Source organism: Erythrolamprus reginae, chromosome 1 (assembly GCF_031021105.1).
Source record: "Erythrolamprus reginae isolate rEryReg1 chromosome 1, rEryReg1.hap1, whole genome shotgun sequence".
In the NCBI taxonomy this organism is placed as follows: Eukaryota; Metazoa; Chordata; class Lepidosauria; order Squamata; family Dipsadidae; genus Erythrolamprus; species Erythrolamprus reginae.
Window position 1 is genome coordinate 385,382,725 of NC_091950.1, and position 27,414 is coordinate 385,410,138.

The window sequence follows — 27,414 nt, forward strand, 5'->3', positions numbered from 1 at the left end:
TACTTCAGCTTCAACCGCAACAACACAAGAACACGCAACAGATTCAAACTTAATACGAACCGCTCCAAACTTGACTGTAAAAAATATGATTTCAACAATCGAGTTATCGAAGCGTGGAACTCATTACTGAACTCAATTGTGTCAACCCCTAACCCCCAACATTTCTCCCTTAGACTCTCCACGATTGACCTCTCCAGGTTCCTAAGAGGCCAGTAAGGGGTGTACATAAGTGCCCTGATGTGCCTTTCGTCCCCTGTCCAATTGTCTTTCCTTTCTTTCACCTATCATATATATTCTCTTCCTTTCATATATCCTCTCCTCTAAGTTCACTTTACCCTTATATACATTACTACATGTCTATTTTTCTTCCTATGTATTTGTGTATTGGACAAATGAATAAATAAAATAAAATAAATAAAATAAAGTAATATTTTTTTACAGCACATAACAATAATATCTGCCCATTTGGATGGTGTGAATGGCCACAATGAATCCCCACAATATCTGTATCACCACTATAGAAATAGAATGCTGAATTAAATTCAATTTTGCTGATTTGTTATGTCTCTTGTATCTTTAAATATGATAGTTCTAGGACCGGTACAAGTATCTAGCATCTTTGATCAGGGCCTCAGCAGTTGGGGTAAGCACAATATCCCAATGCTCTACATCAGTGGTTCCCAATGTGGAACGCACTCCCCACAGGGGAGCAATTTGATTTTTAATGGGGGAAATTGGAGCCTTGTTTAAACCAAGTTAATGGCCTTTTAGGCTTCCTCTGCATGTGTAGATTTCACTTTTTGAATAGTAAGAATTATATGTCATGGGGGGGAAGGTGCATCAGGATTTTAGAGATGCTTGGGTGGGGCATGGCCCCAAAAAAGGTTGGGAATCACTGCTCTACATAGTGTTCAATGGCTTCATATAGTTTTTAAAATTTCTCACAGTGCCCTAAATCAGCATTATGTAATTCAGGTAATCCTTGACTTATAACTGTTCATTTAGTGACTCTTTAAAGTTACAACAGCACTGAAAAAAGGAACAGTTACAACCTTTGCAGTATTACCATGGTCACCTTCTACAACTTTCTGGCAAGCAAAGTCAATGGAGAAGCCAGATTCACTTAACAACTATATTGCTAATTTAAAAACTGCAATGATTTGCTTAACAACAATGGCTAGAAAGATCGTAAAATAGGGCAAAATTCACTTAACAAATGTTTTATTTGACAACAGAAATGTTGTGCTCAATTGTGGTCATAAGTTGAGGGCTACCTATACGTAATACAACATTATAGAGACATGGCGGTGCAGTGGTTAGAATGCAGTATTGCAGGCTAATTCAGCTTGCACAAGTTCGACACTCAGCGCAAGGTTGACTCAGCCTTCCATCCTTACAAAGTCAGTAAAATGAGAATTCAGATTGTTGGGGGCAATATGCTGACTCTGTAAACTGCTTAGAAGGGGCCATAAAACATGAAGCATTGAGTGCTTTTGTTTTTGCTATTGCTATGGAAAATGTAAATAGCAGCTTAATCCCAATCACCCCTTAGAGCAGTATTGGTGAATCTTTTCAGCACCTAGTGTCGAAACCGGAGTGCGGGGGAAGTGCCAAAACTCAGAAGAGCAGCTCCCCAGCGTGCATGGATAGGAATAATAATAATTATTATTATTATTATTATTATTATTATTATTATTATTATTATTATTACTATTATTTATTAGATTTGTATGCTACCCCTCTCCGAAAACTCGGGGCGGCTAACAACAGTAATAAAAACAATATAATAGTGGAACAAATCTAATATTAAAAAACATATAAAACCCTATCATTATTTAAAAAACCAAACAGCACATTCATACCAAACATAAAACAAAGTATAAAAAAGCCTGGGGGAAAGGTGTCTCAACTCCCCCATGCCTGGCGGTATAATTTTTTTTTTTTAAATTTATTCATTTGTCCAATACACAAATACATATATATATATGGGTAAAGTGAACTTAGAGGAGAGGATATATGAAAGAAAGAAAATATATATGATAAGTGAGAGAAAGGAAAGACAATTGGACAGGGGACGAAAGGCACACCAGTGCACTTATGTACGCCCCTTACTGGCCTCTTAGGAACCTGGAGAAGTCAATCATGGAGAGTCTAAGGGAGAAATGTTGGGGGTTAGGGGTTGACACAATTGAGTCCGGCAATGAGTTCCACGCTTTGATAACTCGATTGTTGAAATCATATTTTTTACAGTCAAGTTTGTGAGTCTTAAGTGAGTCTTGAATAGTTTACTAAAGACAAGGAGGGTGGGAGCAGTTCTAATATCCGGGGGAAGTTGGTTCCAGAGGGCCGGGGCCACCACAGAGAAGGCTCTTCCCCTGGGGCCCGCCAAACGACATTGTTTAGTCGACAGGACCCGGAGAAGGCCAACTCTGTGGGACCTTATCGGTTGCTGGGATTCGTGCGGTAGCAGGCGGTTCCGGAGGTACTCTGGTCCAATGCCATGTAGGGCTTTAAAGGTCATGACCAACACTGGAATGCTGGAAATCAGAAAAGCAGTTCCCCAATGCGCATGAACATGCAGGGAAGTTGAGCTTCCGGTTTCCAGCAAGCACATGCATGCGGGTCACCTAGACTTCTGGTTTCTGGTGCACACAAAGACCAGCTTGCTGGCCTGCATGCACGCACTGGAACATGGAAGAACAATGGCAATGGCTCATGTGCCTGGAGAGATGGCTCTGTGTGCCATTTCCGGCACGAGTGCCATAGGTTCACCCTCATGACCTTATAGCATTGGACCATATAGTATCACCATATAGCATAGACCATATAGTATCACCATATAAATCCATCAAAGCTTTTTGAAGAATTTGCTGGACTCCACTGAAATAAACCCCATTTGCAGAATATTGGAAAGGAGACAGAACTAATAGCTGACTTGAATATTCTTGCTTTTTATAATATTTTTGGTAGCTATTTTAAAAGGTGACTTTTATTTCCTTAATACATGTGGCATATACGTTGCAGAAAGAAAATAAAAATATATTTTTTCTCCAGGATGGCAAATTTTAGGTTTGTGGAATCTACTTCTCCTTTCTTTTTTTAGTAAAAACCCTAGGTCCACCAAAGTGAGGTAGATGCAAACTAATGGCTCGAGAAACATACACTCACTAAAAAGGAAGATAGAATCTTTAAGCGCATATCCTGCTTCAAAATTAGCACTCAGTAATGGAACAAACCTCACAATTCTTTTCACACAAAAATCTATTCTAGTCCCATTTGGTGGTCGGGTGAAAAGTTTTTAATTGTTTAACTATAAAAATTATTAAATAATTGTGGAACTGCCAGAGTTGTTTATAAGATGGGTGGCTATATGTATTTTAAATCAATGGGTAATTTATTATTATGGTTGCAGTGTTGGTTCAAGACGTTATATGCCGATGCCTAAGACATTCCCTACCTCTATCTCAAATTGCAGGTTTCCCTATGAAAGACAGTCACAGTATTTTGGCATCTGAACTAAAATTTTAAAAGCTACCAAAATTATCTCTTTCTCTTCTTAGCTATTCAAGGACTTCTTAGAACACTTTTTTGTCTTTCTCAAAATTAATTTACTAAGACAACTGGTTCATTCAGCTTAATGGTTGGACTTGCTCTTTATTAGCAGATCTCAATCCACTTTCATGAGAAACACCAACAAAGGGTTAGACATTCTCCCTGTTCTTCAGATGATCTCTTACGTAAGGCCAAACACAGAGAGGGAGATTGATTTCTATATAGTGTTCTGTCGGGCTCTCTGATAGGAGCCTCCCGAAAATTCAAGGATATAAATTTCAGACACACACACATTTGAAAATTCAAAACAATGTTCTTTCTCACAAAAGTCAAAATAAGCTAAGCACTCTTTTTGTATTGCAAAGAGCACTCTTCCCAAAACAACCGGGTAGTCTGTGAAATGTCCCTTAAGCAGTCATTAAGTACTTAGCCAGCAGCTGTGGAGAAACTTCACACCCCTTCTTCTTCCAACGAAGGGAAACACACACACACACATACACATTGCTCTGCTTTGGTTTCAAAGGCGTGAAAAAGCAACAAAGTCCAGCACACAAAATTCCTGACGAAACTGCAACAGATATTCTTCCACAATGGCCAAACCCACATGCTGCTATTTATAGCAGCAGCCCTAATTACTGGAGCCCCCCCAAACACAGGTGGCCTCCCTTATTTCCTGTAATATGTTCTTACTTGGTCTCTTCTACGCATAATCCTGCACTTGCGTGGGTCCAAAATGTCATCATCTATAGAAGATAAGGAAGATTGACCTTATGTGTGCCAAGCCCTCCTCTGCCGAGTCACTCCCACCTTCTTCTTCATCTGAGGAAACTAAACTCTGAACTGATTCTGTGGGCAATAACACAGGCCTGTGACATATTGAAGTTTCCCCTGCATCCACCTCCCCATTCCCTGGGGCAGGAGCTGAGCCAGAGCCAACCACAACATATAGTAACCTGTAAGTCTTCAGGGAAGTGGAGGGTGGAGTAGTTTTTTAGTCCGAAATGTATTATAGTGGTACCTCTACTTACGAACTTAATTCGTTCTATGACCAGGTTCTTAAGTAAAAAGTTTGTAAGAAGAAGCCATTTTTCCCATAGGAATCAATGTAAAAGCAAATAATGAGTGCGACCGGGGAAACCACAGGGAGGGTGGAGGACCTGCTTCCTCCCAGGAGATTACTAGAGGCTCCATGGCGGCTTCTCTCCGCTTTTCTGGCCCTGTTTCCTCCAAGGAGATACCTAAAGAGGCCCCATGGAGGCTTCTCCCTGCCTTTTCCGGTTGCAGTTTCAGAGGCTTGGGTTTGTAAGTGGAAAAGGGTTCTTGAGAAGAGGCAAAAGAATCTTGAACACTCGGTTTTTATCTAGAAAAGTTTCGTAAGTAGAGGCGCTCTTAGATAGAGATACCACTGTACTTCTATTTGCTCAAGCACCATGTAAAGCTTAAGTGGCATGACAAAGGCTCTAAAAAGTGGTGGGGGCAAAGACCACTTGGGGGAGGGGTGTTAGGAAATAGGGGCTTCCTTTAGCATCTGCAATATTTGCAATATCCATTCTGTCTCTCTAGATTCGCCACGCGCAAATAAAAGCCGCAAAAGTTTGGCCCCAAAATTAATTTAAATTGAAATGTAATAGACATCGTCCTCGACATACAACCACAATTTGAATCCAAAATTTCTGTTGCTAAGCAAAGCTTAGCAAAATTTTGCCCCTGTTTTACGACCTTTTTTGCCACAGATGCTAAGCAAATCATTGCACTTAAATGATTTGTATGGTTGTTAAGTGAATCTGGCTTCCCCCATTGACTTTACTTGTTGGAAGGCCAGCTGCCAATGGTCGCAAATGGTGATCACATGACCCTGGGAGGCTGCAAGTGTGTTGTAAATACACACCCATTGCCAAGTGTCCAAATGTTCATCATGTGCCTTTGGGAATGGTGTAAGTACGAAAAATGAACATAGTCACTTTTTTTAGTGCCACTGTAACTTTGAATGGTTACTAAACAAATGATTGTAAGTCAAGGACTTCTTATAATCTTGATACAGTAACTACAATAGTGCTCTAGATCCATGCTGCTTAGACGGCTTCCCAATTGTTAATCACCTCGTAGCAAGATGGAATGGGATGGGATGGATGGGATGGGATGGAATGGAACGGAACGGAACGGAACGGAATAGAATAGAATAGAACAGAATAGAATAGAAGAGTTGGAAGAGACTTTAATCTCTTCTTAAAATCTTCCAGTGTTGGAACATTCACAACTTCTAGAGGCAAGTTGTTCTCCTGATTAATTAAAACAATCTAATGGCTTTTTTTCTTATGGATCTTTCTGCATAAAAAGTTGTCCTGGAAAACTCTTCAAAATAAGAGTTTAGATGATCCTCAACTTCAAACAGTTCATTTGGTGACCGTTCCAGTTTACAATGGAACTGAAAAAAGTGACTTGACACTTTTTCATATGAGTGTTGGAGCATCTCTGTGACAACTTGGTCACATGATTTTTTTAAAAAATTGAATTTTTTTTTCTCCACATCAAAAACATATATAACATCACATATAAGTCATTAATATTTCTTAATTTCATATCAATTACTCTCGGTATATGTCATTAATCTCATGATGCCTCCTTTGTCTAATTTCATCACCCGAATCACACCAATTGTTTCATTTTTCAATTAAGTTTTAACTATTGCTTACTTCCTCTGCTAGTTGTTCTCTCTTGCTTAATAATCTAAGCCTTATGCTTCATTCTTTTCCTTACTTCCTTAGTCATCATTCATTTTTCTTAACCCCTATTTTCACATAACTAAATGCCCCTAAAAATTCCACATTTACTTATTATCAAAAATGAATTGTCAATTCATATTAAATATTTTATATCTTATATCTGACTGATATCATTTACAATACAAGGAAAAGTAGATATCATTCAAATTCCAAAACTCAAACACATTAGTTTTTTACATTCATTATTCATTATACTATATCTTCCCCTCTAATGTTACAAATATATCATTTTAAATTTATTTCAACAAATCCAATTTATACCAGTCTATAATATAATTATATTTTCCCAGACTTGCTTTTAAATAATTGTATTAAATCTACTGTATTAGATAAACTTATTCATTAACAAATTCAATATTAATTGTCATCATCAACTATATTTTCAAATAGATATTAATCATTCAAAATCCAAAATTTCCAAAAATTCATTATATAAAAAAAGAAATCATTATAAGGTAATCAAATAATAATCAAATAGTCACATAACAATCATAATCAAATATGGTTTGATATGCTAAATTATATGTATTAAACATTCATTCATTTTCTTGAAGCTTCCATTCTACTTTTCTCTACTTCCATTCTTTCCTTTTCTAGTTTCTCTTTATTCTTTCTTCTATCTTGGCACCCCCACTTTTTTCCTCTCTCTTTTTTCTTCTTTCTAGATATTATTAATAACAATCTTCTTTCTGCTCCTTTTAATCCCTTCTCCCTATTTTTTCTTCATTTTTAGTTTGTATTATCCAATGTTTATATCCTTGCCCTCTTCTTTTTTTGTCACTGTTAAGCTCAGTGTGATCATTATAATTATCATGCATTTTCCACAAAGTCAGCCTTCTCCAGGTCCTGTCAACTAGACAATGTCATTTGGTGGGGCTCAGGGGAAGAGCCTTCTCTTTGGGGGAGCAGGCCCTCTGGAATCAGCTCCTTCCAGAGATTCACACTGCCCCCACCCTCTTTGCCTTTTGTAAGAACCTGAAAACTTATTTATGCCGCCAGGCTTGGGGTCATTAGATCCCAGGCTCTGGCCGCTGAATGTCTAGTATATTTATGGTTTGCATTTGTATGAATGATTTTTAATGTTTAGCTTTTTATAATGTTTTAAATTAACTATTTATATTAATGGGATCTAGTTGTATTATTGTGTACTGTTTTGTGATTGATATGTTGTGAGCTGCCCCAAGTCCACGGAGAGGGGCGGCATACAAATCCAATAAATAAATAATAAATTTCAATAAAACCGTTAATCTATCCATTTCCAATATCTTCTTTTTTATCACTATAGATCTCACTATGAAACTCCACATCTTTTCCCACCCGCACTGCTTCTTATGCTTCTTTCTCCTTTCTGGTCTCTTGTTCTGTGTTCACTCCACTTTCATTCCTTGTTTTATATTTTCACATCTTTATTGTCTCTTAATACTTTCTCGTTTCTTTTTTCACTCCATCTGCAAACTCCGGAAAGTATCTTTTTAAATCATTACAGAAATCTTTAAGGGATTCACTATGTCTTCATAGTCCTCTACCTCCATATTGTTGAAGTTACAAGGCCACAATGACCCCAAATCTTTTCAACATGTCCAGCTATCAACATATTTCTATTTCACAGCCTATTTTAATTGTCTTCCTTTAAGTATAATATCCATTTTAGGTCTTTAACCCTTCCAAGTTCATTCTAAGTTAGTTCCAATCTGAACAGACGGAGACAATATTCTTTTAAGACAGTAACAAATTGTCCACTATTTTGTATTTTCTCAGGCAGTTCCAAAACAATTCTCAAGGTCAGCAGCTATTCAGATAACCACCAAAAGTCTTCCACAATTATAATAGTTCCAGTCAGCAGGTGTCCCTCTTTATTGATCCCACAGTTCCAGCTTTCCCAAACCAATTCCAAATGCATATGGTCCAGCCATTTTAAAAACTTCACTAAACCTCCAAATTCTCTAAATTGGGCTTTAGTTATCACTCCTCTAAAATGTTTCCTCAACAGTCTTCTATTAGCCTTCTTCGCTGAATAGCCACTTATCTCTTTTCTGTCTTTTTGTTTGCTTTTTTTAAACTTTAAAACAAAATCACAAAGCTTCACTCCAGCAGTGTAACTCACCAACTTCAGTTTCAATTCTTCTCTTCAGCATTTAATCTTCGATCTTCTTTCCTAGGTGTTCTGGGAAAGACTTCCTAGAGGTTTTTAAGAAGATGTTGGATAACCATTTGTATGAAGTACAGTAGGGTTTCTTACCTAAGCAGGGGGTTGGACTAGAAGACCTCCAAGGTCCCTTCCAACTCTGTTGTTGTTGTTGTTGTTGTTGTTGTGTCACACTTTCCCTCTAATAATTAGCTATTTTGTGACATATGAGGCTCATACATTTTTTTAAAAAAATTAAACCTATTAAAACTTAATTCTCACTGTATTTCAATGAAACTGATCTGCAGGAACTGATGGGACAATGGGACAAGGTAAAAGGATATGTGGTCTGTAAAATTTGAGACAAAGCTACAAGGAATAAATTGGAATCACTTTATAATATGTAAATAGATATATTGCTCTTGAGTTAAAATGGTATGTATAAAATATGCCCCCATTTTGGTGGAGGGATATGAATGTTGTCTGGTGACGAGCACTAAATCACTGAGCAACTGTTGTATGTTGTGTGTGTATTTTATATTTCAAAATCAATAAAAATATTTTTTTTTAAAATCTCACTGTATCTGTGATTAATAGGGTGCGGCAGAAAGGAATATATTAATTAGAATTAAATCTCTATATTCAAAAATTAAGAAGAATATGGAATTTATTTTGGAAATGAAACAGATACCTTAATGCCCAAACCCACCTTATATTTGTGGTTTTCTGATGTGGGCATCATTCAATGAAATCTGTAAAGCAATAAGGCTGTAAAGCATTGTGAAGCTGTATATAAGTCTAAGCCATAGTTAAGTAAGGACTACATATGAACCAGCCCTGTTCCAGACAGTATCCTTGATCTATTTTCTTGATTTCTGAATGGTGGTTGAGTACATTATTAATCCTCCTTACAGCTGGGAAGTCTGTGTGACTAAAGTCCCTTTTGGACTGTCACCCTTGGTGTCTGAAAGTCTAAATCTTTCTTCTCTAAGAAAAGAGGTTTGTACGGATCTCCTTCACACAGTCTTTTTAAACTTAAAGGAAGCCTCTGCATTCTCCAACTTGGCTTTTACAGAGGAAGTCCAAAGAACAGGTAGAAACATAGCAAATACTAAAGGACTTCAGCTCCTAGAATTCCTCAGGCAGCATATAGGAATGCATATCTAGGACACATTTCTTTTAGAATGTTTCTTTTCATTGGTAATTCCCTTTTTTTCTGAGGAAATAGCTATAATTCAAAGCCTGATCACATGTTATACATGCAGAAATGAATTTCATCATCTCTCATTTAAAAGATCTCAAGGCAATACGACAAGTGAACTGCTCTGATAATTTACTAAGATTAATTTGCAGATTGGTACCTCTATTTTCCTGCCCAGATTAGCTTGGAAATATACACTTGATCGATCAAGAGATACAAAGTGATAGTGACCTAATGGGAAATGACCTATTGTATTATTTTTCACACACCAATATAATTTGCAATTTCTATTCTTTTTTATTTCAGCCAGCTTCCTCAGAAACAGGGTTTCCATTATACTCTAAAAAAGATTGTATGTGTATTTACATTATACAATTCTTTCTCACATGCAGTACTTCCAGACAACTTGTACCAAAAAGGAAATGTTTTCTTAAGATTTTCAGGAGAACAGATTGTTGATTAAATATTCCACCATATAGGGTCTTTTAGAAAGTTTAAGAAGATAGGCATTATGTTTTAGAGAACCTCTAACACAGAGCTGCTGCATTCAAAAACCAGACTAATAGCCTAAAATGGCCATTTTTCCGCTAACTGATCCCATGAATTGTATTTCTTTTCATCTTCATAATCACATGGCAGAACAAATACAGCTCTGGGCTGAAAGATCTGAACTTAGCCATTTTGGGTTCCCAAAGGGTTCAATAACCGGGGTTCTTTTCTTGCCATTGGAATGAATATTAAGACTGCATATCTCTGTATAAAGAAACTATTTGTATCTCACCATTGACAGACCAGCCAGTGTATGGACCAGAATTTGGCCTTCCATTGCCCAGTTGATCAGGTTGATTGATTGATTGATTGGACTTGTATGCCTGGGTTCCAGGTTTCCTGGAATCAGAAAGGAAATAATTCTTTCTGTGTACACTTTGTGATCAAAATAAATACATCACATTAGCAATTTTTATTCTGTGTCTCAGCACCTTCCAAAAACTTGTGCCCAACCAAATCAGAAGTACTTTATATACACTTAATAATAATTTAATTAATAATAATAATTTATTACATTTGTATACCACCCCTCTCCGAAGACTCTTTACCAGGACAGGTAGGAAGACATTCAGCAAACTCTTCAGTTATATGTCCAGTATAGGTAGATCTGATTATGAAACAGAAGTCACAGCTGTCGCATTTGATGGATGTCCTTTTGGGTACAAAGAAGAGATATGATAGTGCTAACAGATGGGACTAGTAATTCAAATTTATCACTTCCTCTTGTTACTATATCTTAAGCAGGAATTCAGACCACAAGGTTTAAAGGCCATGAAGATTTAAAGGGCATGAAGATTAGATACCTGTACAATTAGCACAGGAGCCCCCCAAGGCTGTTTATTCTCACCACTTCTCTCTCTATACCAATAATTGCATCTAAAATGATCCGTCTGTTAAACTACTGAGGTTCACAGATGATACAATAGTAAATGGTCTCATTTGAGACAAGAGTAAGGTTCTACAATTAGGGAAGACAAACAAAATGTACAGGTACAGTATATATGGTACATTGCTCAACAGTAGTAATTGTGAGAGGGATCTTGGAGTCCTAGAGGACAACTATTTATATATGACCCAGAAGTGTGCAGCAGCTGCCAAAAAAGCCAACACAGTTCTAGACTGCATAAACAGAGAGATAATGCCTTGGTAAGGCCACACTTGGAATACTGCTTTCAGTTTTGGTTGCCATGATGTAAAAAAAGATGTGGCGACTCTAGAAAGAGTGCAAACTGAGTGCCACAACTGAGGGTAGGACAAGAAGCAATGGGCGGAAACTAATCAAGGAGAAAAGCAACTTAGAACTAAGAAGAAATTTCTTCACAGTTAGAACAATTAATCAGTGGAACAGCTTGCCTCCAGAAGTTGTGAATGCTCAAACACTGGAAGATATTGGATAACTATTTGTCTGAAGTAATATAGGGTTTCCTACCTAAGCAGGGGGTTGGACTAGAAGACTTCCAAAGTCCCTTCCAACTATTCTATTCTATTCTGTTCTATTCCTATTCTATTCTATTCTATTCTGCCTTAAAACATCAAAGGACAAGCATCCCATTCTTCAGGCAGACATAGTAAAGAAATCTCATAAAAGATATGGCTTTATCCTAATTCTATCTCCTAGCCAAGATTTGATTAGCCAGGAGGCAACAAGTTTCCATCATTGTGTATATTTAGGTTATTATACTGCAGGAATTGTGTTTGAGTCTATGTTTGTGAAATACATGTTGCAGAGATTGAAGCTATATTAATGCTTGATTTCCAGCACCAAAACATAGACTGAACCATGTGCCATATAAGGAGAAAGGGCATTTTACTCCTAGGGCAATTGAAGCTGGCTCTTTTCTCTCCACAGTTCAGTAATGAAAAAACAACATAAGAAAATGAAAGAAGTTTGAGGGGCCTCTGACACCTTTCAAGCATAGCAAGGGATACCAGAATCTTCTGTAATATTGTCAACTTTGATCTTTTATATTAAGGAATCAGATGGATTATTATTTTGGGGGGAGTCAAACCTTTTTAGTGCTAAATCATTCCATGCATTTTTAAATATGCCTCTTCTATATATATAATAATATTGTATCCATAGTAATGAATCTGCAGCAATACTGTAATATTTGAAATAGATTAAAAATGAAAGTTGCACTTTTGATTCTTTCGCTTAAAAAGCGGTCTGTATCTTAAATGCTAAAGGTACAGTCTGTGGTTTGTCTTGTCATACAAAAGATATTTGAGGTACCATAGAGTGACCCTTCTATAAACTTTATGTCATACTTAACCTTTTAAAAGGTTAATCTGATACCTGAAAGAATTGAGGTTTTGAGATAAGTTTACAGCTCTAGAGATTGCCAGCTCTGTCCACTTTGATAGCAACTTAATCTATTGTCTTTTGCAAATACGGCAATTGTTTCTTTTCATGCCATTAATAATAATAATTTAATAATTTATTAGATTTGTATGCCACCCCTTTCCAAGGACTCGGAGCGGCATTAAACTCTTTTCCTTGGAGATATCTGCAAGGTGCAATAATGTCTTTTCAGTGAGTACCATTTCAAGATGTGAAAGTAGAATTGACCAAAACATTAAATGTAGGACTAACCTAAGAGTCATTTATTTCTATGAGTCTGTTCTACATGTGAAAAAAAATCTGGATTCAATTCAACGAGACGTTCAAAATATTTTCTAGTCTGCCTATAGAATTCTCCACCAACTGACAATTCCCAAATCTTCCTTCTTTGTCCCCCCCCCCATCTTCCAAATGGTTTTTTTTTAAAAGAGGGTGGTGGGTTGTTGGTTTTTTTTTGAAAACTCACCATTACTGACATTGTTATTACATCAGAAATTTCTGCCCTGTTTATATTACCCAGAAAGTGCTCTGTTTTCTGCAGGAGAGCTTTTCATCATACTCGTCAACACCATGCCTTATTGCCCTATTTTTGTGCCTAGTTTTCATTTCAATCTACTGAAAATAGGGCTTGAGAACTGACATGCAGTCAATCTTCTTTTACTCACTCCATAGATGTTACATTCATACAGCTTCCAACCTAAACAAACAAACAAACAAACAAACACTTGGTTGATACCTAAGACGCTGGCAGCAACCTATATCAACCATTAGCACTAGTCAGTGGTATTTGTGACACTTTTTAAAATGTTCAGTTGACTGAATTTCATGTTAAATGAAAATGATGATGATGATGATGATGATGATGATAATAATAATAATAATAATAATAATAATAAAAAAAATAAATAAAGAAAAGACCTGGTCATGGCTTACAAGTGGAACACTCAAAAAGGAGACAGAAGGACACAAGAACAGGCCATTAGAACAAATGCTGTCAAAGCCAGAATTGAAAAATCAACAGACGATCCAAAGTGCAGACTTTGTAAAGAAACAGATGAAACAATCAATCGTATACTCAGCTGCTGCAAAAAGATCGCACAGACTGACTACAAGCATAGACATGATGCTGTGGCACAGATGATCCACTGTAACTTGTGCTGGAACTACCATTTACCAGTGGCAAAGAACTGGTGGGATAATAAGCCCGAAAAAGTGGTCGAAAATGAGCAAGCAAAACTACTGTGGGACTTCCGACTTCAGACTGATCGAATTCTGAAGCATAACACACCAGACATCCTGATTGTGGAGAAAAAGAAAGTATGGATCATCAACATTGCAATCCCAGGAGACAGCAGAATTGAGGAGAAGCAGCTAGAGAAATTAGTGAAATACGAAGATCTAAAAATCGAGCTGCAACGACTCTGGCATAAGCCAGTGAAAGTCATCCCAGTGGTACTTGGCACACTGGGCGCAGTGCCAAAGGATCTCAGCGGACATTTGAAAACCATCAGAATTGACAAAATCGCCATCTGTCAATTGCAAAAGGCCGCTTTACTGGGATTGGCAAACATAATTCACCGCTACATCACGCAGTCCTAGGTGCTTGGGAAGTGCCCGACTGGTGATGAAATATGAAATCCAGCATAGTGATCTCGTTTGCTGTGTTGTATTGACAATAATAATAATAATAATAATAATAATAATAATAATAATAATAATAGATGTGGCAGAGCCTGGAGATAGCAGAATAGCAGAGAAAAAATTGGAGACTATAACAAAATGCAAAGACCTACAAATAGAAATAGAGTGACTGTGGCAAAGACAAACAGGAGAGAGGCGGCATATAAATACAATTAAATAAATAAACAAAGAAATAAATAAAATAATAAATAAAACAAGGGTAGTACCGATAGTAATAGACGCCTTGGGTGCAATCCCAAATACAAATTGAGCACCACTTGAACACCATTGAGCACCACTTGGTATTGACAAATTCATCATAAGTCCATTGCAGAAGGCGGATATACTTGGAACAGCTTCCATCCTGGGTTGGTGTCTGTAACACCATCAAACATCCAGATCTGTTTATCTCAGGTCCTTGGTAAGGACTCGATGGGTGGACAAAAATACTAAACCCAGACAGAATATCTGGCTGACTGTATGATGAATAAAAATAAGAATAAAGATATGAATAGCAATAGCACTTAGCCTTATATACCACTTCAAAGTTTCTTTATAGCCCTTTCTAAGTGATTTACACAGTCAGAATATTGCTCTCCAATAATCTTGGTCCTCATTCAACCTCAAGCCATCAGGATTAAGAAGATATTGGATAGGTTTCCTGCCTAAACAGGGGGATGGACTAGAAGACCTCCAAGGTCCCTTCCAACTCTGTTGTTGTTGTTGTTGTTATCATAAAGGATCAAACTGCTGGCAGTTAGCATAATTAGCAGGCTCCCACTTAACTGACCCCTGTTACCTTGAGTAAGAGCCAGGCAGTAAGGTCTATATCCATGATAGGAAACCTATGGCCCATGTACCCAAAGTGACATGCGCAGCCATGTCATCTGCCACGTGTTGTGTCACCCATTCTTCTTCCAGATTCCTGGTGTGTATGCACACACAATGAGTGCCAGAAACCAGAATATCTGGTCTTCCATTTTCCGGCATGAGCAAACATTCAGGCCAGCTGATTGGCATGTGCACATGCGCATCAGTAACCAGAAGATTTGTTGGCCATCATATGTGCATGTGCTGGAAACCAGAAGTTCATTTTCTGGTGCACGCATGCCCCCTGGACATCTCCTTTTCCTTGTCGCAGTTGAGACAAGCACACACACAAAGTGCTTCCTTTTCAGTGCTGAAAAAGTTTGCTATCACTGGTCTATATTAATCTATACTGTATTTTATCAAAGCTTTAAAATTTTAAAATATTAAATTAATAATATTTCCTTTTCTCGTTCCTGTCTGACACAAGAGAAGATGAGATCTTTCTTAAAGGCAAGAAGAGTTGTGGCCTATTGTATATTGAAGAAAGAGGAAAAAAATCATTCCAGAGAGAATGGGCAACATGCTGTTTGGGGAATTCTCAGAGTTGAAGTCCATACAAAGTTGCTAAGTTTGAAAAGCTCTGCTTAGAACTGTGGAGAAATTTCCTGACAGTGTGAATGGCTTGTGTTCAGAAGTTCTTCATCATTTGAGGGTTTTTTTTAAAAAAAAGGTTGGACAGCCATTTGTCTGAAATGGTATAGGGCAGTGGTTCTCAACCTGAGGGTCGAGACTCCTTTGGGGATCCAACTACCATTTCACAGGGGTCGCCTAAGACCATGGGAAAAGACAAATTTCCCATGGTGTTAAGAACTAAAGCTTTTATTCTGGCGCCTTGGAACATATTTTTACAATCCCACCAATTAGGCGTTTACAGTGGGGGTGTCCCTCTGTCCAGCAGGTTCTAATAGGTTCTGGAGAACTGGTAGCAGAAATTTTGAGTAGTTCAGAGAACGCACAAACATCACCACCACCAGAGTGGGGAGGGACTGGAGATTTTGCAGTATCCTTCCCCTGCCATGCCCACCAAGCCATGCCCACCAAGCCCTACCACACCTACCAAGCCACACCTACAGAACCGGTAGTAAAAAAAAATGGATTTCACCACTGCATCAAACTCTGTTATTCTATTAGATGGTAGTTACTTGTTACGTTGAACACTCAAAGGAAAGACAGAATGTAAAGGCAATAAAATAAATCAAAGCAAAAGTGAGCATTTTTAAAAAAATCTTTGCCATCAATCATATGCAGAAAAGGGGGTTATGACCTATAAAGCCCTTCATGGCATCGGACCAGAATATCTCCGGGACTGCCTTCTGCCGCATGAATCTCAGCGATCAGTTAGGTCTCACAGAGTTGGCCTTCTCTGGATCCCGTCGACTAAACAATGTCGTTTGGCCGGACCCAGGGGAAGAGCCTTCTCTGTGGCGGCCCCGATCCTCTGGAACCAGCTCCCCCCAGAGATCAGAATTGCCCCCACCCTCCTCACCTTTTGTAAGCTCCTTAAAATCCACCTCTGTCGTCAGGCGTGGGGGAATTGAGATATTCCTTTCCCCCTAGGCCTATACAATTTATGCATTGTATGTTTGTGTGTATGTTTGGTTTTTAATAAGGGTTTTTTAATTATTTTAAATATTAGATTTGTCATATGCTGTTTTATTATTGTTGTTAGCCGCCCCGAGTCTACGGAGGGGAGCGGCATACAAATCAAATCAATCAATCAATCAATCAATCAATCAAATAATAAATCAATCAATCAATACATAAATAAATAAATATCAAAGAAATGAGACCCAGAGCACAGGTTTGAGAAAGTCTGAACTATAATAATAAATTATAATATAAGTATGCAGAGATCTCCATTCCATAATTATATATCTGATAGAGTCTCTGCTGACTACATTGCAATAATCATACCCACAATTTAATCTTAGTAATTGGGAAGCCGAACTTCTGAATAATTCATCAATGGGAATTAAGCTAAGAATTATTGGGAACGGCTAAGTACTTTAATTCAGGGAATTATTAAAACAAGTGCACAATTGAAACCAGAGATTTTTATTTTAGGTTTGATGGGTAAGCAGCTTGAGAAAAAACATGGGACGTTGTATCTATATATGATAACAGCAAGATTTCTAAGTTAATGGAATTCTAACTACTTTGATTAAAGAAAACACTTTGTCTAGTTTTGTTTCTTTATGATGATCACTTAAAGAAATGAAATTTTTATTTGGGGATTTGACAACTTTTTATGATTATAGAAATACTGTGCATTTTAGGGCAATTAACAAAAGTTGGAAGTTATTTTATTATTTTTCTTTATTTCTTGCACACTCTTTTTTTCCTTTTCAATTCTTTTTTTAAATATACACTGCTCAAAAAAATAAAGGGAACATTTAAAAAACAGACTATAACTTCCAGTAAATCAAACTTCTGTGAAATCAAACTGTTCACTTAGGAAGCAACACTGATTGACAGTCAATTTCACATGCTGTTATGCAAATGGAATTGTTGTGCAAATGAAATATTCAATGAGAATATTTCATTCATTCCGATCTAGGATGTGTTATCTGAGTGTTACCTTTATTTTCTGAGCAGTATATTTTATGTTTAAAAAAAATTAAAAAATTAAAATTAAAGTATATACAAAAAAAATAGCAGTAAGATTTTCTTTTAGTCAACTCAATCTCCTAGTGACTTGACAGATATTCCTTGCACAACAGGAAGGCAAGGTTTTCTCATTCCCCTTTTCTGGGAATATCCCCCCCCCAACTTCCCTGTCTAGTGTACAGCCCTGGGGTCTCCTGGTAGTCTCCTATCAGGTCTGACCATTCTCTTATATAGATCTGAACAATTCAAAACCATGTTGCCCCTTCTTCTTGAGAAGGAGGCTCAAAAGGTGAGAAGTGAGCAAAGCGAAGGTCACTGACCACAACTCAGTGGGTTTGAGTGCGAATTGCAGCGAGGCAACCCCTTGTCACCCACGAGAAGGAGGGGCGCACAGGCCGCGATCTGACGAAGGGCTTAACCTCACCCATCGGTGCAGCTCAGCTTCCTCATGTTAAGCTTTTGAAGCCCGAATGTAAAGTCGCAGGTAGGCTTGGAAACCGAGGAGGCGGGAGGCGGTCCCTCCTTTGGCATTTAAGCAAAGAAAGTTATAGGGCTAGAAGATAGATGATTGTTTCACTGACAGACATCGGGGAAGTGCTTTGCCTACGTCTCGGGAAATTCCCTGACGGTAACGAGTAAGCGCACAGAGAGGAAGATCCTAGCTGCCGGACCCAGACGAGCGGCGCTCAGACTCGGAACAGGCAAGACGGAGGCTGCCGCCTGAACGAAAAGCAGCTCCGCACACCCTCAGCGGGAGAAGGTCCCACCATGGCCGGTAAGCGCTCGGATCACGCGGTCGGGCTTGCTCGGGTGAAGGTCAGCCAGTCGGCCCCGCGCCGCTTGCCCGACGCGATTGGTTGGAAAGAGGGCAGAGATCAAGGCGCAGAGGCCTGACGAAGACTGTTCCTATACTAACAGTTCCTCCGCACTCCCTTTGGTTTGAGTCCCTTAGGGCAAAAAAAGTATTTTTTTTTCTGGGTAGTTGGACAGAAAACCAGATCTGGAGAGAAAGCTTGCTTACAAGATACAAGGGTTAGAGAGTATTGACAAATGCTTTGCTTACTTCTTGATCCTTTCCCCTTTTTTTGCAGGCAAGGGGACGTGATGGTGGGTAGTTAAGATTAATGGTTTGAATGTTTCCCTGGTGTGAAAGGAGAAAACGTTTAATGGCGTGGACCAGTTTTTGTAAACCACTCAAATGCAGGCAAAATAAAATCAAAATTGCACAGACAAAATCCTCCAAATGGGTAAAATGACAAAATGGGTGCTCAAATTTGGATTAACTCATGGGTTAAAGAGAAATGCTCACACCCTTACAACAGGTTCCTGGTTTTATTAGTCTGTTTATTTTTCTCAATTTTCAAATGTTTTGTATTACCTTTTAATATTTGTATTATGCTGTTATAGAGGGACAACATATTAATTAGTTAATTAGATAACCTCTGGGCAGCCATTTGAATCTCTGGAGAGTAATGAGTAGCCTTAGATACATATGTTCTATTTTTATTTTACCCTTTAGAGGTTACTTTCAGCTGCTATACAGTAATTGATGAAATACTAGAATCAGTCTAACTACTGATTAAGTCAGCTGATGTTTGCTATCTGAGAAGGACTCATACTATTTTGTAGCAGTAAAACTAACTTGTGGCACTTTCAGATCTATTATGACAAGACTATATTTTGTCAAAAGCTAGTCTTTAAAGTCTCACAAAGTTTTGTTTTGTTTTGATATTTACATTGTTAGAGCACTTCAGATTTACAGCTGAAGTTTTATGTCTCCACTATAATAGGTAACTTTGAGGCGTTGAAAGCCATTTTCTCAACTTTTCTGAATAAGAAAAGCTCTAATGTGCTTTAAAAACTATGTAAAAATGAGGTAGAGAGGAATTGGAAAGACACGGACACTATTCTAATTCATAATTAATGTAGTTTTTAAAAAAAAAATCATAGTGAGTATTTATTGATCTACCTCTTATGGTACTGTCATTCAACTTTGGAACTTGCTAAATACTGTCTTGTTGCATTGGCCTATTCTTGATACTGAAATCTGAACTGGTGCCTCCAAATAATGGAAGTTCCAGGTAGTTTCTGATTGATTTCAGCTGCTGCCCTTATGAATTACTGTACCTCTTTTATCTGCAAAATAGCCTAAGATATGAAGGGGAGAGGCAGTAAAGTTTGGGAAAATAGATAAAATTCATCTCAATTTTGTATGTTTGTTCAAATACCTATCACTGATTCCAGTTTATTTCCACACAAACACTGTAACAATTTCTTTCTTTAAAAGGGTGAAAATTGCAGAGAAGATCTTCATCTAAATTTTTACCCTGTTTCCCCCCCAGACAAGACATCCCCTAATAATAAGCCAATTGGGCTTTTGAGTGCATGGCAATAAGGCCAAGCACTTATTTTAGGTTTAAAAATATATAAGACAGAGTCTTATTTTCAGGGAAACAATGGCAATGGAGAACCATAACTAGGCTTCATTTTGTTTTTAAGAAGTAAAACCTATGCCTAGGTTTCTTAAAATTAAAATCTTTCATTTATCAGTATTGAATCCTTATCCTTATAACATTTTCTGAAAGCAACTATTAATTATATATTTTGAAACTGTGTTTTTAACATTACTAATTACATCAAATTTTCTTTATCTGCTATTCTAGCTTCAAAGTTATTTGAAAGTTACAAAATAGTTTATAATTTTATATATATATATATATATATGTGTGTGTATTATGGTTGATCATTAGAATTTAGGCATGTAATCAATTATTACATTCTAAATTATTAAAATGTAGCTGTGATGTGTAATATAGTACCATTTTCATTAATAAGTAGAAGTTGGTGCAAGAGACATATAACATTATTCAGAAACTTTTATCTTTTACAATTGTGAAGGTATAATGTAATATTTTGCATATGAAAAATACAGTATTTCATTCTATATGATTTGACATACAAAAATCTACATTTAAGCCTCGTATCTTTTTAATCATTGCATTCAGAATTTCACATAATACAGAAATATCTTAAATGTTGCCAGGGTCATGTGAGATTATTTGTACGGTCAATTGTTGATTTCAAGACCATTGGTTTTGATACAAAATAATAACTTCAAGGATATTATAAAATGTACCACACTGGAAAGGTTCATACTGTTATATTTCTGCTTAGTATACAAAGCCATGAATGAACCTTTCACTTACACACTTTTACTTCTCTCTTTTCTTGAGCAAACAAAAAACAAGGAAGTCTTCAGTTAAATACAGTTTCCTGTTTTGTTCAAGCTGGTGACACGATTTTCTTTATTTAAATATTTAATATTTGTTCTCTCAATGGATATCTGGGCAGAATGTAATCAATAAAACAGTGCAATGATTTACTAATGCTCTCAAAATATAATCAAAATATTGGTCAAATTTCCCTGTCTTCACTCAGTGTTGAAATTAAATTACTGACACATCTATCTATTGGGCATTTTCAATTACTGTACAGTGATACCTCGTCTTACAGACGCCTCATCATACAAACTTTTCGAGATACAAACCAGGGGTTTAAGATTTTTTTGCCTTTTCTTACAAACTATTTTCACCTTACAAACCCACCGCCGCGGCTGAGATGCCCCGCCTCCGGACTTCCGTTGCCAGCGAAGCGCCCATTTTTGCGATGCTGGGATTCCCCTGCAGCATCGCAAAAACACAGAAGTCCGGAGGTGGTGTTTCCCATGGAGGGAGCCTCAGGGGAATCCCACCAGCATGAAAATGGGTGCTTCAGCTGGCAAAAGGGGTGAATTTTGGGCTTGCACGCATTAATCGCTTTTCCATTGATTCCTATGGGAAACATTGTTTCGTCTTACAAACTTTTCACCTTACAACCCTCATCCTGGAACCAATTAAGTTTGTAAGATGAGGTATCACTGTATATTTGTTGAAAAGACAGGATTTGTAGATGCAACATCTAAGGGATAGAATACATTTTTAAATATAGAAGAAAGACAAAACTGCTATATTTTTTCCTGCATTTTCTGAACTTGCATATGTGGACATTTCAAATGAGAAAACCACAAAGGGGAGAAAGATTATATCATTTTACATAAGATACTAAACTTTCACACTGCATACAACACTAGTGGGCCTTATTCAAGATTGCAATGAAGATGCTTAGCGTAAAGCGTTAGAGGGTTTACTGAACTGGTGTAACAAAACCAGCATCATTTTAAATGTAAGAAAAACTAACAAGATTGATGTCAAATTCAGAAAAGGCAGGCACCTCTACGTATTAATGAGTCACCTGTGGGGGTGGTTAGCAGCACTCTCTGTGTCACATGAGAAAAGTTAATCTTTCTTTCCCTGTCCTTACCACTTTCTATAGAGGGATGATTGAGAGCATCCTGTTGTATTGCGTTACTGTCTGGTTTGGAACATTACTGCTTCGGATAGGAAGGTGGGGCAGAGAGTGACGAGGATGGCAGAAAAGATCATTGGTAGTTTACTTCCTTCTATCCAGGATATAGCATATAAGTGATGCTTGAGCAGTGTCTGCAGGATTGTCTGGGAAGCTACATATCCTCTTCATGATTTGTTTTCCTTGTTACCTTCTGGGAGGAGGATTCATGGTATCCAAAGCAGAATATCACAGTTTTGTTCCATGTTGCATCAATCTTGTGAACTGTCACATTTCCTCTTTCTGCTACGTATTCAAAATGGACACACACACACATGCACACACACTATGTCACTTGGCTCCAAGTAGTGAGTATACAGCTTATGTAACAGTGTAAATGTGCTGTCCCCTCAAAATAACACAAAAGATATACTTAAATATTTACAAAATGTGAGGGAGTGTATTCTTGTGACATATGTGTATGTCTGTGTCTGTGTATATAACTATCCATTTTGAATATGTATCTGTCTGTATGGTGCATGCATTTATGTATATAGCATGTATATGTGTGTGTGTGTGTGTGTGTTATATATGTGCTATAAATATATGTGTTATATATGTGTGTTTGGGTAAATACTTTTACTTGAGAGCAAGCAACAGAACTTCATTTTTAGTTAATGTTAATAATAATAATAATAATAATAACAACAACAACAACAACAACAATAATAATAATAATAATAATAATAATAATATATGCCGCCCCTTTCCGAAGACTCGATGCGGCTCACAACAATAAATAATATTTCCCTGGGCAAATGCAATGCATGAAAAGAAATGGACCCTTCTAGGCCTGAGGTTACGGGCTAGGGGTCTGTTGGTTTGAGAATAAGAGGAAAGCCTCACTGAAGGCAGTAGATTATTGAGATAATTACATGCTAATATCAATAAAGATAAAAGACTCACTGGCATGTGAAGAAACACCAAAATACCTGAATTCATCTGTGGCAAGCAGGTGCCTTTTGGATAACCCAATCACGCCTTCCTTATATACGGTATATCAAAACTTCATGGAAGCCAGAGGTACAATTTCCTTTCAAGGCAAAGCTATACAACTGGATTGATTTAAATTCCAGATGTACCTTCTGTCCTAAGCAGCTGGATTGCTTTTCTCCTGCCTTTTACACATTTTTAAATCTATTCTATTTTTTATTAAGACTTTTCTATGGGAGGTCAGCGAACTATATGGGGATCAGATAGCAACCATATGAGATAGGTAGGATTGAGTGACAGTGGCTGGCCTTAAATCACTAATTAAGTTCTGTGAACAGCATAGTGACCGTTGCATTCTGTATGTAATATGGATACTGAGAGTCTAATGCTTGGTTGATACATTGCATTAAGCCACCGTTTTGTTAAAATTAGGGATGGGGAGAAAAAGAACTACAACAAATACATAAGAAGCATATACAAAAGACAAATAGCATAGGTATTATTTAGGTTAGTTATTCTCAGTTTATAACCCATGAAGCAATGATATTCGGTGAGAATCTATAGAGGGCCTGTAGTTCACATGAACTACAGGTCCCATAATCTTTTTTTAAACTTGGTTTCACAATTTTTACTTATTATTATCCATAATTCAATGCCTGGGGAGGGCAAAAACAACATCCCCTATCCACCAGAGGCCCTCTGCAGGCTGAAAATGGCCTGTTTCCCAAATTCTGGTGGGCCCAGTAGGATGAAAATTGCCCGTTTCCCAAATTCTGGTGGGCCCAGTTTCACCCTTCCCAGGCTCCAAAGTTTTCCATGGAGCCGGGGAAGGGTGAAAATGCCCTCCCGCATCCACCAGGAGCTTCTCTGGAAGCCAAAAACTCCCTCCCAGAGGCTCTGTGCGAGCCAAAAATCAGCTGGCTGGCACATACATGCATTTTGGAGCTGAGCTAGGGCAACAGCTCACGTACCAGCAGATATGGCTCTGCGTGCCACCTCTGGCACCCGTGCCATAGGTTCGCCATCACTGTTATAGGATATCCTAGCTCAACCGATGGCATCATCAACTATATCCCCATATAAAGGTAACTAATCCTGTCTCTAAATAGAGGTAATCCTTGACTTACAATCACAAATTGAGCCCAACATTTCTATTGTTAAGTAAAACATTTGTTTTGTCTTGCTTCACAACTTTTCTTGCCACAGTTGTTAACTGAAACACTGAGGTTGTTAGTAACACAATGATTAAGTTAATCAGTCTTCCCCATTGACTTTGCTTCTCAAGCCGTTACAGAAGGTGATCATGTGACTCCAGGACACTGCAACCATCATAATTCCAAAGCATCTGATTTTTGATCATGTAATTATGGGGATGTTGCAATGGGGAGGGCAAAAGTGTGAAAAATGGTCATAGGTTCCTTTTTTCAATCCCATTGTAATGCCAAATAGTCACTAAATGAACTGTTCTAAATTGAGGACTACCTGTAGTCTTGAACTGGCTTGTGTAGAGCAATAATTATGCGTAGTAAATGACGAATTTTCATAGGAACCTTGAATCTATGCTGGCTTTAGGCTATAATTATGAAGTCAGTTTCATATGCTAAAAGTCAGGATTTGGGAGGGGTTCCTTTTTCTTTTTATATGTATTACTGTACATCCATCTCTGCCCTAGATAAAATGTTTGAATTGATACAGGGTTTGTCCAGTGTAACACTTTTTAAGAACATAGAAAAGTAGAAGTGAAAATTAAGAATTGGGAACATTTTCCAATGTACTTCTGTAGAAAATTACTGTCATTCTCGCCTGAGCAATTAAGAATGTTTAAAACGTGACTAATTTGCTTTTTAAATGGGCAACTAAGTTATTTGCATCATATATCTTGAATTTGTGTTGGGTTTTTTTCCTGTGAAGAACCATGTATATTTTGGAGTCAAATGTTAAGAACCATATGCTAACCACATGCAGATGAAAAACAGCCAAAGTGGGCATCACAATATTTTTTTCTGTTTATGCTCAACAGCTTGCACAGAGAGATCTAGTTGCTCATTAGATTGTTAAACTTGATCAAGAGTTTTTGAAATTCCTAATGCAAGTTTGAATCTAAAATTTGAATACAAGACATTGTAAGCATCAGTGAGGTCATATCATTACTTCCCATTTCTATAGCAGAATCTTCTAAGTCTAGGAAACGATACTGTCTTTAATGAGCTGGGTATCAACAGAAACTGCCTTAGCCTAAACTTGAACTATTTTGTTTATTTAGCTCAACATTGTCTATTTTGATTGACAGTGGTTCTCTAAAATCTCCAAAATCTTTAATTGAATATTCTAGAACCTTTGGCAAACCAATCATGTGTTTTACCATTGGCCTAATTATATGTTCATACTTTGTCTTACAAATTTATTTTTCAAGGTTTGTTCATTATTTCTTTTGATAGTTTGGATGTATATAATCTCCAAACTATTTTTTTTGTTTGTTTATTTTAATTGCTGATGGTTTGGAATCTGACATGGGGAGAAGCTCTTCATTTAGTGAACTGGGATTGTGGTACTTTTTTTCTTCTGAAAGAGATTAAAACATTACAAATTAAATTCATACCTCTGGAAACGAAAACAAATGAACTTCAGTGTAAATCATATATCAATACGTTCATATATGGGGCTTTGTAGCTGTAGGTCATAATATTAAACTATTTATTTTGAGCTCTCAGTAAAATAAGCGTAAATATGTTTAGGAACATTGCTTAGCATATTTCATTGCAATCTGGCAGCTGTACCATTTTGGGGTTATCATTTACTTTAAAAATTGTTGTAAGAAAAATCCAAAAATTAAAATAGACCTGTAAAGTTGTTCCATAAACAGCTGTATGTTGAATCTGCTCATTCAAGTAAGTGATTCCCATGATTTTCTGGTTGACAATGTACAGGTAGTCATTAACCTATGTCCATAATTGAGATCAGAATTTCTACTGTTAAGTGATGCAGTTGTTTAGTGAGCCATGCCCAATTATATCACTATTTTGCTAGAGACATTAAATTAATCATGGTGTCGTTAAGTGAATGCAGAATCTTTCAGAGGATAATTAGAATTGCAGAAAAAACAATTCCCACCTACCTACCTACCTTCCTTTGAGGACCTGTATACTGCAGGAGTCAAAAAAAGAGCTGTGAAAATATTTACAGACTCCTTGCATCCTAGACATAAATTGTTTCAACTCCTACCCTCAAACGATGCTATAGAGCACTGCCCACCAGAACAACCAGACACAAGAACAGTTTTTTCCCAAATGCCATCACTCTGCTAAACAAATAATTCCCTCAACACTGTCAAACTATTCACTAAGTCTGCATTGCTATTACTATTAATCTTCTCATCATTCCTATCACCATTTCCTCCCACTTATGACTGCACGACTGTAACTTTGTTGCTTGTACCTTATGATTTATATTGTTTTCTAGTATGATTTGATTGCTTATTTGTATCTTATGACTATCATTAAGTGTTGTACCTTTTGATTCTTGACAAATGTTTCTTGTCTTTTTATGTACACTGAGAGCATATGCACCAAAGACAAATTCCTTGTATGTCCAATCACACTTGGCCAATAAAGAATTCTATTCCATTCTATTCTAATTCTAATTCTATTCTATTGACTGCTTTGTTGGAAGCCCCCTTGGGAATGTCATACCTGATAATCACCTGATTCTGGGATGCTGCCACTATTGCAAATGCACACCTGAATTTTTTAAACCACATTACTGTAGGAGTGCTGCAACAGTCATAAGTCACTTTTTTAAGGATCATCATATGTTCAAATGTCAACTAAGTTGAGAACAACCTGTATTTTCAACTTGACATCTGAAACAAAGCTTTAAGGTATCCTCCTATTTTTATAAATTGGGGGAATTTTCCTATTTCCTAGTGAATGCGCATGTATGTTCCCAGTTAATCTTCTGACTTAAATGATGAAATTCAGAGTGAAGCAAAAGGCTCTGAAATAGCGCTGCTTCATGGAGTTTTGTGTTAGGACAATGTACAAAAAAACATGTTTAAGAGTCACTTTAATAAATATTCCTTGACCTGGATTCCATACTGTATTATCATAATTACAATTCAATTACTGTATTGTACAAATATATGCAGAAGAAAACAACAGTGGTACTGTAATCTCAATTTCGGTGTTGATTGTAGAATGGTAGTACAAGTTCCAAGCTATTTTACAGTAGACAAGAAGAAGATAGAACATTGGTTCTCAACTTTTCTAATGCCGCAACCCCTTAATACAATTCCTCATGTTGTGTTGACCCCCAACCATAACTCCAATTCTGC

The 27,414-nt window shown here is 37.2% G+C and overlaps 1 protein-coding gene and 1 long non-coding RNA gene across 3 annotated transcripts in view; one reads left to right on the top strand and one right to left on the bottom strand.

Annotated features, from left to right (window-relative positions):
* The window catches only part of LOC139157724 (uncharacterized), a 30,915-nt gene extending 12,775 nt beyond the window's left edge, over nt 1-18,140 (bottom strand). The window contains exons 1-4 of one of the 2 annotated variants that reach the window (XR_011557542.1): nt 18,029-18,140; nt 10,725-10,862; nt 10,443-10,549; nt 8,440-8,513 (exon numbers count right to left, since the gene is read on the bottom strand). This is a non-coding gene — a long non-coding RNA (uncharacterized lncRNA). Of the gene's footprint in view, nt 1-8,439; nt 8,514-10,442; nt 10,550-10,724; nt 10,863-18,028 lie in introns of those variants that run through there. The other variant, XR_011557543.1, reaches the window with a different exon arrangement.
* A 189-nt stretch (nt 18,141-18,329) lies between these two features.
* The window catches only part of REL (REL proto-oncogene, NF-kB subunit), a 64,493-nt gene continuing 55,408 nt past the window's right edge, over nt 18,330-27,414 (top strand). The window contains exon 1 of the mRNA XM_070734785.1: nt 18,330-18,483. Within this exon, the coding sequence (XP_070590886.1) occupies nt 18,477-18,483 (7 nt within the window). The 5' untranslated portion in view covers nt 18,330-18,476. The remainder of the gene's footprint in view (nt 18,484-27,414) is intronic.